We start from the raw sequence: 12,759 nt of genomic DNA, 5'->3' as shown, positions 1-12,759 counted from the left end.
ATATATCCAAAGAAAGACATAATTTTTTTATGAGAAACTATGTTAACTTTCTTAGGCAAAAAATGTTTAAACTTTTGAATGTGTCACACTTCCTTTTTGTTACGTAGTTTTCCCCATCTTGTTATTTCACTTGTTTAAAAGGAATATACTTTGAAATCTCTTCTAAGGGTATATTCACACATGCCTAAAATGAATGCTGGTTTATAGTAATGATAGGTGTAGCTAATATTTACTGAGCGTTCATTATGTGCCAGGCAGTGCTGTGTTTCCGTGGGATTAGGGCATTGTTTAAAGTGCTGTATTTGTATTCGACTCACTGAGTCCTGCAACAGACCTGTGCAGTGCATACTGCCATGTCCTGTCTTGTGCAGAAGCACTGAGGCACGGAGTGGTGAAGCGACTCACTCAGGGCCTCACTGTGAGAATGGGGCGGAGATTCAGATTTGAATCTAGGAATTCTGATTCCAGAGTTGGTTCCACAGAGACCGCAGGATGAAGCCTCATTTAATAAAGCCTGACTTTGGAGACCTGCTATTCTTGTGCTTAAAACAAATCATGTAATTCGTTCTATTTCAATTATGGAAAGAGTCCAAATGTCCCCTCAACTGACGAATGGACAAAGAAGATATATGTATACAATGGAATACTACTTGGCAATGAGAAAGAATGAAATCCTGCCATTGGCAGCAACGTGGATGGAACTGGAAGGTATTAATGCTAAGTGAAATAAGTCAGTCAGAGAAAGACAGATAATATATGTTTTCACTCATATGTGGAACTTGAGCAACTTAACAGAAGACCATGGGGGAAGGGGAAAAAACAGTTACAGAGAGGGAGGGAGGCAAACCATAAGAGACTCTTAAATACAGAGAACGAACTGAGGGTTGATGGGGGTGGAGGGGCGAGGGAGAGGGGAAAATGGGTGATGGGCATTGAGGAGGGCACCTGTTGGGATGAGCATTGTGTGTCGTATGGAAGTGATGAATCAGGGGAATCTACTCCCCAAGCCAAGAGCACACTGTATACACTGTATGTTCTCCAACTTGACAATAAATTATACTTAAAAAAAAGAAAAAAAGATCCACTTTAATCTTTCTAATGGCCACATGGTATTCCAGATTTGATTACTCCTCAGTTGGTGATCGTGGAGTTTGTGTCACATTTCCCTACTTCAAAGGGTACTGTATGGAACAGTTGAATAAATCCCTCTCCCTGCTGCCCCCACTGTATATGTGTGTGTGTGTCTTTTTGTCTCTCTCTCTCATCTATTTCTGTGTAAACACACAACCCACACATTTTACGTATGTATGCATGCATGTACGTATGTATTTGTAGTATTCCACCATGAGGCACACTTTATTTTTTCCAAATTCAAAAACAGACGAAATTAGGCTATCAATGGAGAAACAATGGGGATAATCACCTGTTTATTAATTAGTTTTGATAGAATAAGTTTTAATCCTCGAAGACTTGTTTTAACTTAACGTTGGACTATATTACTGTGGTCCAGTATATATATATTATAGGTCCGTATAGTTATTACCATAGAGTTAATGAGATCCCATTTTATCAAGCCAATTACAGGGGGTGAAGATTTAATTTCACTTAGTTTTCCTTTTGTTAGAGCATCTCTACTCAATATGAGATATTTTAAGGCAGTGAGTACCACGACTATGGCAAATTTAGGCAAGGCTACAACTTAAGTGAGCCATACTTATTTTTCTCTATTTTATATTTATGATTCTAATATTACGGAGGGTAACATGTTTAAGTTTAGTTGGTTCTCCAGGTATAACCATAATTTGAGCCTTCTTATTAAGTCTATAGAGTTTGGCCATTTGGCACATTTTAACAAATGTTAACATAAATTTATATTAAACAGGCACAAAAGCCATCAGAGCCCTTTTAAAATCTTTTTATATGTAAAGTTCTTTAGTATATACATTTGGTATATATATATATTTTAATTTTTTTATTTTATTAAAATTTTTTTTAATGTTTATTTGCTTCTGAGAGAGAGATAGAAAGACGGAATGTGAGTGGGGGAGTGGCAGAGAGAGAGGGAGACACAGAATCAGAAGCAGGCTCCAGGCTCCGAGCTGTCAGCACAGAGCCCGATGTGGGTCTCGAACCCACGAACTGCGAGATCATGACCTGAGGCGAAGTCAGACGCTTAAGCGAGTGAGCCACCCAGGTGCCTCCCACTTTACCCATTTCTTGACCCTTCACTACCTGCCTGTGGCAACCACCAGTCTGTTTTCTGTATCTGTGAGCTTCTCTTTTTTAGGTTACACATAGAAAAGAAATCATACAGTATTTGTCTCTCTCTGTCTGACTTACTTCACTTAGCTTTATAAAGCCCTCAAAGTCCATCTGTATTGCCACGCACATGCACACGCGGCCCACAATTTCTTTAGCCATTCAATCAGCAGGGGACACAGTTGGCTACTGTCAATAGTGCTGCAGTGAATATGGGGGTGCGTATGTCCTTTTGAGTTAGTGCTTTTTTGTGGTTTTGGGGGGGGGGATAAATATCCAGAAGTAGAATTGCTGGACCATATGGTTGTTCAGTTTTAGTTTTTTGAGGAACCTCCGTACTGTTTTCCGTAGTGGCTGCACCAGTTTACCACCAAACAGTATGCAAGGGTTCTCTTTTTCCCACATCCTTTCCAGTACTCATTACTTTTTTTGTTTTTGTTTTTGTTTGTTTGGGTTTTTTTTGGCTGGTAACAGTCATTCTAACAGGTGCATTTCCCTGATAATGATGTTGAGCACTTTTTCATGTACCTGCTGACCATCTGTATTTCTTTGGAAAAATGTCTATTTAGATCTTTTGCCTATTTTAAATTGGATTGTTTGTGTTTTTGCTGTTAGTTTGTATAAGGTCTTTATAGATTTTGGATAGTAACTGTTTATCTGATACATGATTTACAGAAGTTTTCTTCTACTCAGTAGGATGCCTTTTTTATTTTGTGGATTATTTTCTTTGCTTTGCAGAAGCTCTCTAGTATAATATAGTTACACTTGTTTATTTTTGCTTTTGTTGCTTTTACTCTTGGTGTCAGGTTAGAAAACTTGCGAAGGTACTTATCACCTATATTCTTTTCTAGGAGTTTTATGGTTTCAGGTTTTACCTTCAGTTCTTTAATCTGTTTCAAGTTAATTCTTGTGTGTAGTATAAGATAGTGATCCAGCTTCATTCTTTTCTATGTGCATGTCCAGTTTCCAGCACCGTTTTTTGAAGAGACCAACCTTCCGTCATTGTATGTTGTTGGCTCTTTTGTTGTAAAATTAATTGACTGCCTATGTGGATTTATTTCTGGACTCTCTGTTCTGTTGGTCTGTATCTCTATACCATACTTTTTACATTACTGTAGCTTCGTAACAGAGTTTGAAATCAGGGAGCATGATGCCTCCAGCTTTGTTCTTCTTTCTTGAGATTGCTTTGGCTATATGGGGTCTTAGGATTGTTTGTTCTATTTCTGTAAGAAGCATCATTGTAATTCTGATAGGGATTTTATTGAATCACATTGATTTGGGTAGTGTGAACATTTTAGCAGTATTGATTATTATAATCCCATGTACATGGAATATATTTTCATTTATTTGTCTTCTTCAGTTTCTTAATGTCTTATAATTTGGAGTAGAGCTAAAGTATTTGAGTTTCTTGAGGTCTGGTTTATCAAACTTGGTTATTAAGCATCGTCCTATTTTTTCCTAAAGCCTGACAATGTCACTTTTAATGTTAATGCATTTTCAGTTGTTTTTTGTGTGAGGCGTGCGGTTTAATTTTTTTATAGGTGGATATCCACTTGCACCAGCTTCGTTTCTTGCAAAGACTGTTCTTCCTTTGATGGATTGTTTTTGTACCTTTGTCAAAAACCAGTTGAGAATATTTGTGAGAGTATTTCTGGGTTCTCTAATTTCTTCCCTTAATTAATAGGTCTGTCCCTCTGCCAGTACCACATTAATTAATTAATTACTATAACTGTATAGAACCATTCAATACAAGGTAAAGTAATTCTAATTCTCCTACTATTCATTTTTACGAAGATTGTTTTTGTGTTTTTTTGGGCCTGCCCCTTTCCATATAAATTTTAGAAGAATCTTGAATGTGTCTACAAAGTGTCCTGCTGGAATTTCTATGGGAATTACATGTGGGAATTTCTATGGGAATTACTCTATAGATAAATTTGGGGGGAAATTGGCACCTCTACTATAGTGATTGTTTCAATCCATGAACATGGTTTATCTCCATAAGTCGTTCTTCATTTCTTACATCTATTATTTTTCTATTTTTATTTCTTTCATGTATGTGTTCAGTATGTACCTAAGTATATTATTTTGTTTTTTGGAGCAATTTTAAATGGTATTAGGTTTTAAATTTTGGATTCCACATGCTTATTGTTGATATATAGCAAATGAATTATTACTTGTGTCTTAATCTTATAACCTGCCATTTTAACATAAGGTTAGTTAATAGTTCTAGAATCTTTTTATTTTGTAGATTCTCTGTGAGACAGTCATGTCATAAGCACAGAGGGCAGTTTTGTTTTATTTATTTATTTTTCAATTTGTATGCCTTATTTTTCTTATTGTGGTGACTAGGACTTCTAATAATTTGCTGAATAAGAGTGGTGAAAGCAGACATCTTAGCCTTGATTGTAAATGTGATGTTAGCTGTAGTTCTTACGTAGGTTCCCTTGATTAGGTTGAGGAAGTTTCCTTCCATTCCAAGTTTGTTGATTATGTGCGTGTGTGTGTGTGTGAGAGGGTGTTGGATTTTGTCAAGTGCTTTTTGTCTGCATTAACTGATAATATGTGGTTTTTGTTTTGTGTGTTATTGATATAATATATTACATTAATTGGTTTCCAAATGTTAAACCAACCTTGCATTTCTGGAATAGATAAATCCCACTTGGTCATGATGTATAATTCTTTCACTATGCTGTAGGATTCAGTTTTCTAGTGTTTTGTTAAAAGTTTTTGGCATCTGTGCTCATAAGACATTGGTCCATAGTTTTCTTGTGGTATCTCTTTTGTGTGGTTTTGCTATTAGGGTAATACTAGACTCATAGTATGAGTTGGGAAGTTTTTCTTCCTCTTTTGATTTTGGAAGAGTTAATTTAAAATTGTTGACATTTCTTAAAATATTTTCTAGAATTCTTGAGTGAAGACATCTGGACTATGGTTTTTCTTCACTCTGTATACATATACGTATGTATGTATGTACGTACGTATGTATGTGTATATATACTGGTTATTAATTCTCTTTGTTTATTGTAGCTCTGTTTAGATCTTCTGTGTTTTTATTGAGTCATTTTTAATAGTTTGTGTCTTTCTAGGATTTTTCTATTTTATCTAAGTTAATTATTGGCATACAGTTGTTCATAGTGTCCCTTTGTAGTAATTTTTTATTTTGTAAGGTCAGAGTAATTCTGCAGTAATGCTGTTTCTTTCATTTCTGGTTTTGAGAATTTGAATCTTCTCTATTTTTCTTGATTACTTTAGCTAAAGGTTTATCAATTTTGTTCATTTCTTCAAAAAACTAGGTTTGTTTCATTGCTTCTATTGTTTTTCTTTTCACTATACCATTTATCTCTGCTCTAAATTTTATTATCTTAATAATAATAATAATTTTCTTCCTTCTGTTTGCTTTAGGTTTAGTTTTCTCATTTTTTTCCAGTGCCATAAGGTTAAAGGTTAGATTACTGATTGGAGATCTTTCTTTTGTGATAAAAGCACATTATATGTACGCGCGCGCGCACACACACACACACACACACACACACACACTGCTAAGTACTGCTTTAATTGCATCCCATAGATTTTGTCTTTATTTTAATTTATATGATGATATTTTCTTTTTTTTTTTTAATTTTTTTTTTTAACGTTTATTTATTTTTGAGACAGAGAGAGACAGAGCATGAACAGGGGAGGGGCAGAGAAAGAGGGAGACACAGAATCTGAAGCAGGCTCCAGGCTCTGAGCTGTCAGCACAGAGCCTGACGCGGGGCTCGAACTCACGGACCGCGAGATCGTGACGTGAGCTGAAGTCGGCCGCTTAACCGACTGAGCCACCCAGGCGCCCCTATAACGATATTTTCTAACTGCTCTTTTGATTTCCTTATTTGACATATTGGTTATTTAGGATGCTATTGTTTAATTTCTGTGTCTCTGTAAGTGTCTCAAATTTCTCTTACTCTAATTTTATTCCATTTTAGAGAAAATACTTGTATTTCAATCCTTTTAAGTTTATTGAGATTTGTAGTGCAGTATCTGCAACATCTTTGAGTATTTGAGTGTGTGCCATGAGCACTCCAGAAGAATGTGTATTCTGCTGTTTTGGGTGGAGATCTGTAGATACTTGTTAGGTCTGTTTGTTCATGACACTACCCAGGACTTCTATTTCTTTGTTGATCTTCTGCCTAGTTGTTGTATCTATTATTGTAAGTGGGTGTTGAAATCCCCAACTAATAATTGTTGTCTGTTTCTTTTTTTATTTGTCAGTTTTTGTTTTGTTTTGGTACATTGTTCTTAGGTGTGTCTATGTTTATAATTGTTCTGTCTTACTGAAGGATTGTCCCTTCTAATAAAATGTTCCTTTTTGTTTGTTTGTTTCTTCTAAAGTCTCTCTAACCTGATAATTGTATAGCCACTTCTGCTTTCTTGTGTTTGCTGTATGCATAGTATATCATCTTTCACGTTACTACTTTCTATTGGTTTGTATTTTTTTTAATATAAAGTGTGTCTCATGTAGCCACCAGATAGTTGATACTGCTTTTTCAATCCAGTTTCACAGTCTGTGAAGAGACTAGACAGTATCATTTTTGACTGGATAGTGTCATTCCTTTACATTTAATGTCATTTTTATATCATTAGATATACTCTGCTGTTTTATTTTTTGCTTCATGTGCGTTCCTGTATTTCGCATGAATTCTTTGGAATTAAAAGAATAATTCCTAATGTAGCATTTTAAGTAGCGATTTTTCACTTTGTATTTGAGTTTTATTTCCTTACTGATTGTTCTGAGGATTACCACATACATCTTAACCTACCTTACAGAGTCAGCTTGACATTTATACTAAATTCCACTGAGATGTAGAAAAGTTACTCTTACATATACATATTCCTTTTCTCTGCTTTTTGTGGTATAAATATTATGCGTGTTATATTTGTAAATGTTACACAACTATCAATAGATAGCTCTTATTTTGCATAGTGTTACGTGTTTCTGAAAAGCCAGAAACAGAAAGAAGAGCCAGTGTGTGTTTGTAGGTTTATAGCTTACTAGCCTTTTTGTCGCTCATTTTTTATTCTCTTCATTTGTTCCCATGTATTCAAGTTACCACCTGTAGTCGTTTCCTTGGCCCAGTGTAGGGGACCAGTGGACCATCATACACAAATCCTTTACACAGTTGCTTTTTCTATCAGTAAAAGGAAAAAAAGTAGAAGAAATATGCACTTATTCTGTCTTTGTAATGACATAATTACCTTTACCGGAACACTTTGTTTTTGGTGTGGATTCCGATTACTGACTATGGTCATGTTCTTTCACTCTAATCTGAAGAACTGCTTTTAGCCGATTCCTTCTTCTGCCAGATCACAATCTACTCTTGAGCCCCTGAGTCCATTTTTCCTTTCAGTGCTTTCATTTTTCAACTGCAGAATGTGCACTTCGTTCATTTTTTATAATTTCAAACTTTACAAATATTAGCTTTGTGAAATTCTCATTATACCTTCCTTCTTTAATCATAATTTCCTTTCGTTATTTTAACATATTCATAACGGATGCTTTGAAATCTTTATCTTTTAAATCCCACATCTGATCATTCTCGCAAGTGGTTACTGTTTCCTACTTTTTTCCAGGACATGAGTCATTCTTTCCTGTTTCCTTGCTTGACTCAAATTTTTTTCAGAACCTGGACTTTTTAGATAGCCTGGAACCTGCCGCCCTCCCCAGGCTTGTAATTATTTGATGTTTGTTTAGCAAGTGCCTAGATCATTTCCGTGAAGTTCGCAAGTGTCTAGATCACTTCCATGAAGTTTGCTCCTCACTCACCATAATGTGAAGCCCCCCACCCCCAGCCCCTAGTTTGTTTTAGGAATGGCAGCAGTTGTTTTTTTAGCAATGCCCTGGGCATAAATTCCTCTGAAGGCTGATCCAGTGAAGTATGCCTTCCTTTGAGGGGATATTCCCCTGGTCAGTGTTTGAGACTCTCTCTGACCCCAGGATTGCTGCTTGCAGCATAGACTTCCGGAGTTGCTGTCTGACAGACTAGGCAGCCTGCGTGCAGTTCACCTGTCCCCCCCCAGGGAGTCTATAAGTCACCTCCCCATCGTCTTTCCCCAGACCTCCTGGGTTTTTGAGACTGCCCCGAGGTTCCAGCTTCCTGGCACTTTATCTCCAGTGATGCCTGTTCCTTCCAGAAGAGATTCTGAGCTCTCTGCTCTCCCGCCTGCTCCTGCCCCCTGGCACATCCTCCCACCTGACCCGCAGTCTGGAGCTGGGGTGAGGACACGAGTGCCCCCCTGCTCTAGGAGCTTGGCGGCCGGGGAGGGGTAGCAGCAGCATCCCTGGGACCCCTGGGTTTGCCGCTCCAGCTGTGGACCCCTCACCGTGAACTGGGCCAGGGCAGTCAAGGGCAGCGAGGGCCCCCGGGGGGCATTGTCAGCATTGCCACAGCCAGTGTTGAGCGTCCGTGGCATGAAGTGCTGGCCAGTGGAAGAAGGGAGTCGTCCCCTCCCAGCTGTCTCAGCCATACTCACCTGCACCTTCCCACCGGGAGCAGGTAGTTCCGCTTGGCAGGAGAAGTGCTGACCCCCCCTGCCCCTCCTGGGGGGCTGCTGTCTGGGGGCTGGGGAAGAGGGCGCCCCACATTCTCATCTGCCCAGTCTGGAGTGCTTTCCATCACTGGGCCGAGAGGGGAGGGAGGTGGAAGGTCTGGGTTCACCACCCCGGACTCCCTGTTCTTACTGACTGTTAGGAGATTTTTTTGAATAAATATTTTTTCACTTTTCTCTTTGTCCTAATGTCCCCCAAAACTCAGTTCCCCTCTTGGTGGGTGTTGAGCCTAAAGGCACAACTGAGCCAAGAATAGGAAAAGGAAGGGTTTTACTAGCAACAAGTAAGGAGAACATTGGGGATCTTTCCCAAAGCAGAGTCTCCCCGAATTGGGGTAAGTCACCAGGGCCAGCAGCTTCCTCAGTTCTCTGGCTTTGGTGGGTCCAGAATCTGAGCACTCGGAGGGCTTTAGATCCCGCAAAGGTACCTGAAGCGTGTGCGGCAGGTCAGGCTTCACTTTTGAGTCTGCACTGGGAGTTTTAAATATGGGTTTGTTTTTGTTTGTGTACAGATTTTTTGTTTGTCTTCCTACCGACAGTATTTCCGTTATCAGAAAAGAATAGTAGATAATAGTTTATGAATATCTTCTGGCTTTGTTTAGTACAAGAACATGTTTAGTCTGCCCTAGTTTGTGCACACTTTTTCCTCCCCAACCGGCGCCTCAGCCACCAGCCTGTGGATTGGTCTAGGATTGTGTTGGCAGGCAAATGGCATTTCACCTCTTTGGTGGTGCCTCATCTCCCCTACTGCCACCCAAAAGTGTGTTTAAGTCGCTTGGCATTCCCCTCCAATAGCTTGCAAGTCCACAAAATGAGTGGCTTTGGACTCCGTCTCTTAGCTGTTTTTCAGCTTTGACGTTTTACGTCGATTCTTTTAAAAGCTGGTGATGGATGGGGCGCCTGGGTGGCTCAGTCGGTTAAGCGTCCGACTTCAGCTCAGGTCACGATCTCGCGGTCCGTGAGTTCGAGCCCCGCGTCGGGCTCTGGGCTGATGGCCCAGAGCCTGGAGCCTGCTTCCGATTCTGTGTCTCCCTCTCTCTCTGCCCCTCCCCCGTTCATGCTGTGTCTCTCTCTGTCTCAAAAATAAATAAACGTTAAAAAAAAATTAAAAAAAAAAAAAAAGCTGGTGATGGAATAAAATGCAGTGAACTGCTGTCCGCTCATAATTAATTGAGATATTTGTCAGAACTAACTAGCACCGGGAGTTTTATCACCGATTTATTGTCACTGATATTGGTGCGGTTTTGGAGTGATGGTGGTTCGGAGCTGTTGGCCAAGAAGAATTCTGGAGATGTCTTTGGTGCAAAAAGGTGATTTTTTTAAAGCACGGGGACAGGACCCAGGGGCAGAAAGAGCTGCACTGGGTTTATGAGGAGTGACTGGTTCTATACAGGCCTCCAGAAGGACTTCGATGTGCTAAAGAGGACTCATAATGTCCCTGAGGCCTTGCTGTTGTCAGGCTAAGGCTGTTTTCCCTCCAGGAAGGCATTAACATTAAGACAGTTGGGAGTTTATTGGAGGAATGTTTTACTCTGCCTGTCTCAAATATTTGTCAATGGGCTATACTATTGACAAATATGTGTAACATTTGAGAAACATTAAATATTGTCAATGGGTTATAAAGAAATTTAATTGGGGGCACCTGGGTGGGTCAGTCAGTTGGGCGTCCGACTTCGGCTCAGGTCATGATCTCACGGCCCGTGCTTTCGAGCCCCGCATCAGACTCTATCCTGTCAGTTCGGAGCCTGGAGCCTACTTCGGATTCTGTTTCGCTCTCTCTCTGCCCTTGCCCCACTCATGCTCTGTCTTTATCAAAAAAAGGAATAAACGTAAAAAAAAAATAAAATAAAAAGAAATTTAATTTTATTTACCATTTCCTTCTTGTCTTTGTTTCCCACATCACTGTGGAGAGAAGGGTGATGTTGGGGCTCCAGGAAACTAAGTCTATGGGTTTCTGGAGATTAGGCTATTGATAGGATTGCCTTTTTCTTGTCATTTACTAAGGTACTTGTAAACTGGTGGAGACTCATGTCCTGCGTGACTGTGATCGCTTATCAGTTAAATTGTTTTTTCCCTTTCATTTGTTCTTGGGCGGTCAGGAGTGCCCCAGGAATGTCACGCAGAGCCCACCTTACTGGGGGTGGGGGGTGTTTGCCGGGTGTCAGCTCGCCTGATGCTCCCTCAGCAATCATTAGACTGTCTCCTGGCCTGTTAGTTCCTACACTCTTTCCTAGGCCAGCAGGGCCTAAAATAACTTTTCACACGTCTCGGAAACTGTCGTTCTTTTTCTGGGAACCCCTCTCTCTTTCTGCTTGCATTAGGACCATTTTCAGAGACTATAAATGGTTGTTTTTTAAAAATAATTTACGTTATTTTTCATTGGGATGTGGGCTTCTGTTTCTCCAGCTGTCATGTCCTGCTACTATAATTGTTTTAATAATATTTTTAATAGTCATTACTTTATTAGATGTACCATTTGTTATTTAGTCGTAGTTTGTTTTCAAATGTTTGACGGATTTTATTTATTTAAAAAAATTTTTTTTAATGTTTATTTTTGAGACAGAGACAGAACATGAGCAGGTGAGGGGCAGAGAGAGAGAGAGAGAGAGAGAGAGAGAGAGAGAGAGACAGAATCCAAAAGCAGGTTCTAGGCTCCAAGCCGTGTTTGATGGATTTTAATTGTTGATTTGCATTTTGATTTCTTTGTGTCAGAGCATGTGGTTACATAATATATGTAATTATTATGGATTTCTTATCATCTTTATTTTTTTGTGTCATTTCAGTTATATATTGAAATGGGCAGGAATAACGTCCCCCATTTCAGATATTGTAATGGCACTCGATAAAACTGGTAGATTTATGAGAAACATACTATTTGTTGCTTATAGCTGGTAATTATATGACTATAGTTTATTCTAAGATGAATATTAAGAGAACTTTCATTCCTAAGTTTGAGGAAGAATAATATATTGGTTAAGGGCATGGAGTCTGGGGCAGGTTTCTCCGTTAGAATCTTAGTTTTGACACCATAGGCATGGGAGTGTGACATAACCCCCGTATCCCTCAGTTTCCTCAGGATGGATATAAAAATACTATGAACTTATTCCAAGTAATGATTTCTCTTGAGTAGTTGCAATGCATTTGAATTGCTTAAATAACCGCTTTTGTGTTACTCTGTTTAATTTTTTACAGCTTATCGTGAGCCTCATTATTATTACCAGTTCACGGCTCGATATCATGCAGCTCCTTGCAATAGTATTTATAATATTTCTTTTGAGAAGAAACTTCTTCAGATTTTAAGCAAATTGGTTCTTGACCTTTCATGTGAGGTTTCTTTACTGAAGTCTGAATGCCATCATGTTAAAATGCAAAGAGCTGGTTTGCAGAATGAATTGTTCTTTACATTTTCAGGTAAGTAAACACAGTCCTTTACAGAAAACGAATAGCAAATTTTAAAGACATGTGAATTACCAACAACATTTTTAGAATGTAAATGTTATAGATTTGAATACTTTTCATGTTCTCTACTCTGGCTTAGTTCTGATAGGCCCCCAAATAAAATTCTACTGATTTACGTGCTCAGTGAAAATTTTGCACTCTCAAATAACTAAACCTTGCTATGGTAACTTATTAGAGAATGGAGTTAGTATAAGGAAATGCCTATCTTGATATTTGACTACAGGATTTAATTTGCAAAAAGCATCTAAGTGCAATAAGAAGAGTTAATATAGATCAGAGGGACTGTTCTAACAGCTTACAGTGCTTTTCCTAATAACACAGAGTGGAGGCCCAGTATTTTCTGGAAATTTCAATGAATTTCGAGGAATTGATTTTAGACTTATATAAAGGGCTTGTTGATGAATGAGCACTTTGGAATAACTGTCGGTGTATTTTACTGGGTCCCATGGCAATTGA

At 38.8% G+C, this 12,759-nt stretch overlaps 1 protein-coding gene across 2 annotated transcripts in view; it reads left to right on the top strand.

Moving 5' to 3' along the window:
* The window catches only part of LOC102965354 (zona pellucida binding protein), a 115,283-nt gene that overhangs the window by 21,100 nt on the left and 81,424 nt on the right, over nucleotides 1–12,759 (top strand). For both annotated transcript variants that reach the window (XM_042963221.1, XM_042963214.1), the window contains one exon: nucleotides 12,037–12,255. In XM_042963221.1, the coding sequence (XP_042819155.1) occupies nucleotides 12,037–12,255 (219 nt within the window). The remainder of the gene's footprint in view (nucleotides 1–12,036; nucleotides 12,256–12,759) is intronic.

The sequence above is a fragment of the Panthera tigris genome, chromosome A2, assembly GCF_018350195.1.
Source record: "Panthera tigris isolate Pti1 chromosome A2, P.tigris_Pti1_mat1.1, whole genome shotgun sequence".
Taxonomy (NCBI): Eukaryota; Metazoa; Chordata; class Mammalia; order Carnivora; family Felidae; genus Panthera; species Panthera tigris.
The sequence above is the reverse complement of the archived record's forward strand: the minus strand, read 5'-3'. Positions and strand labels throughout refer to the sequence as shown.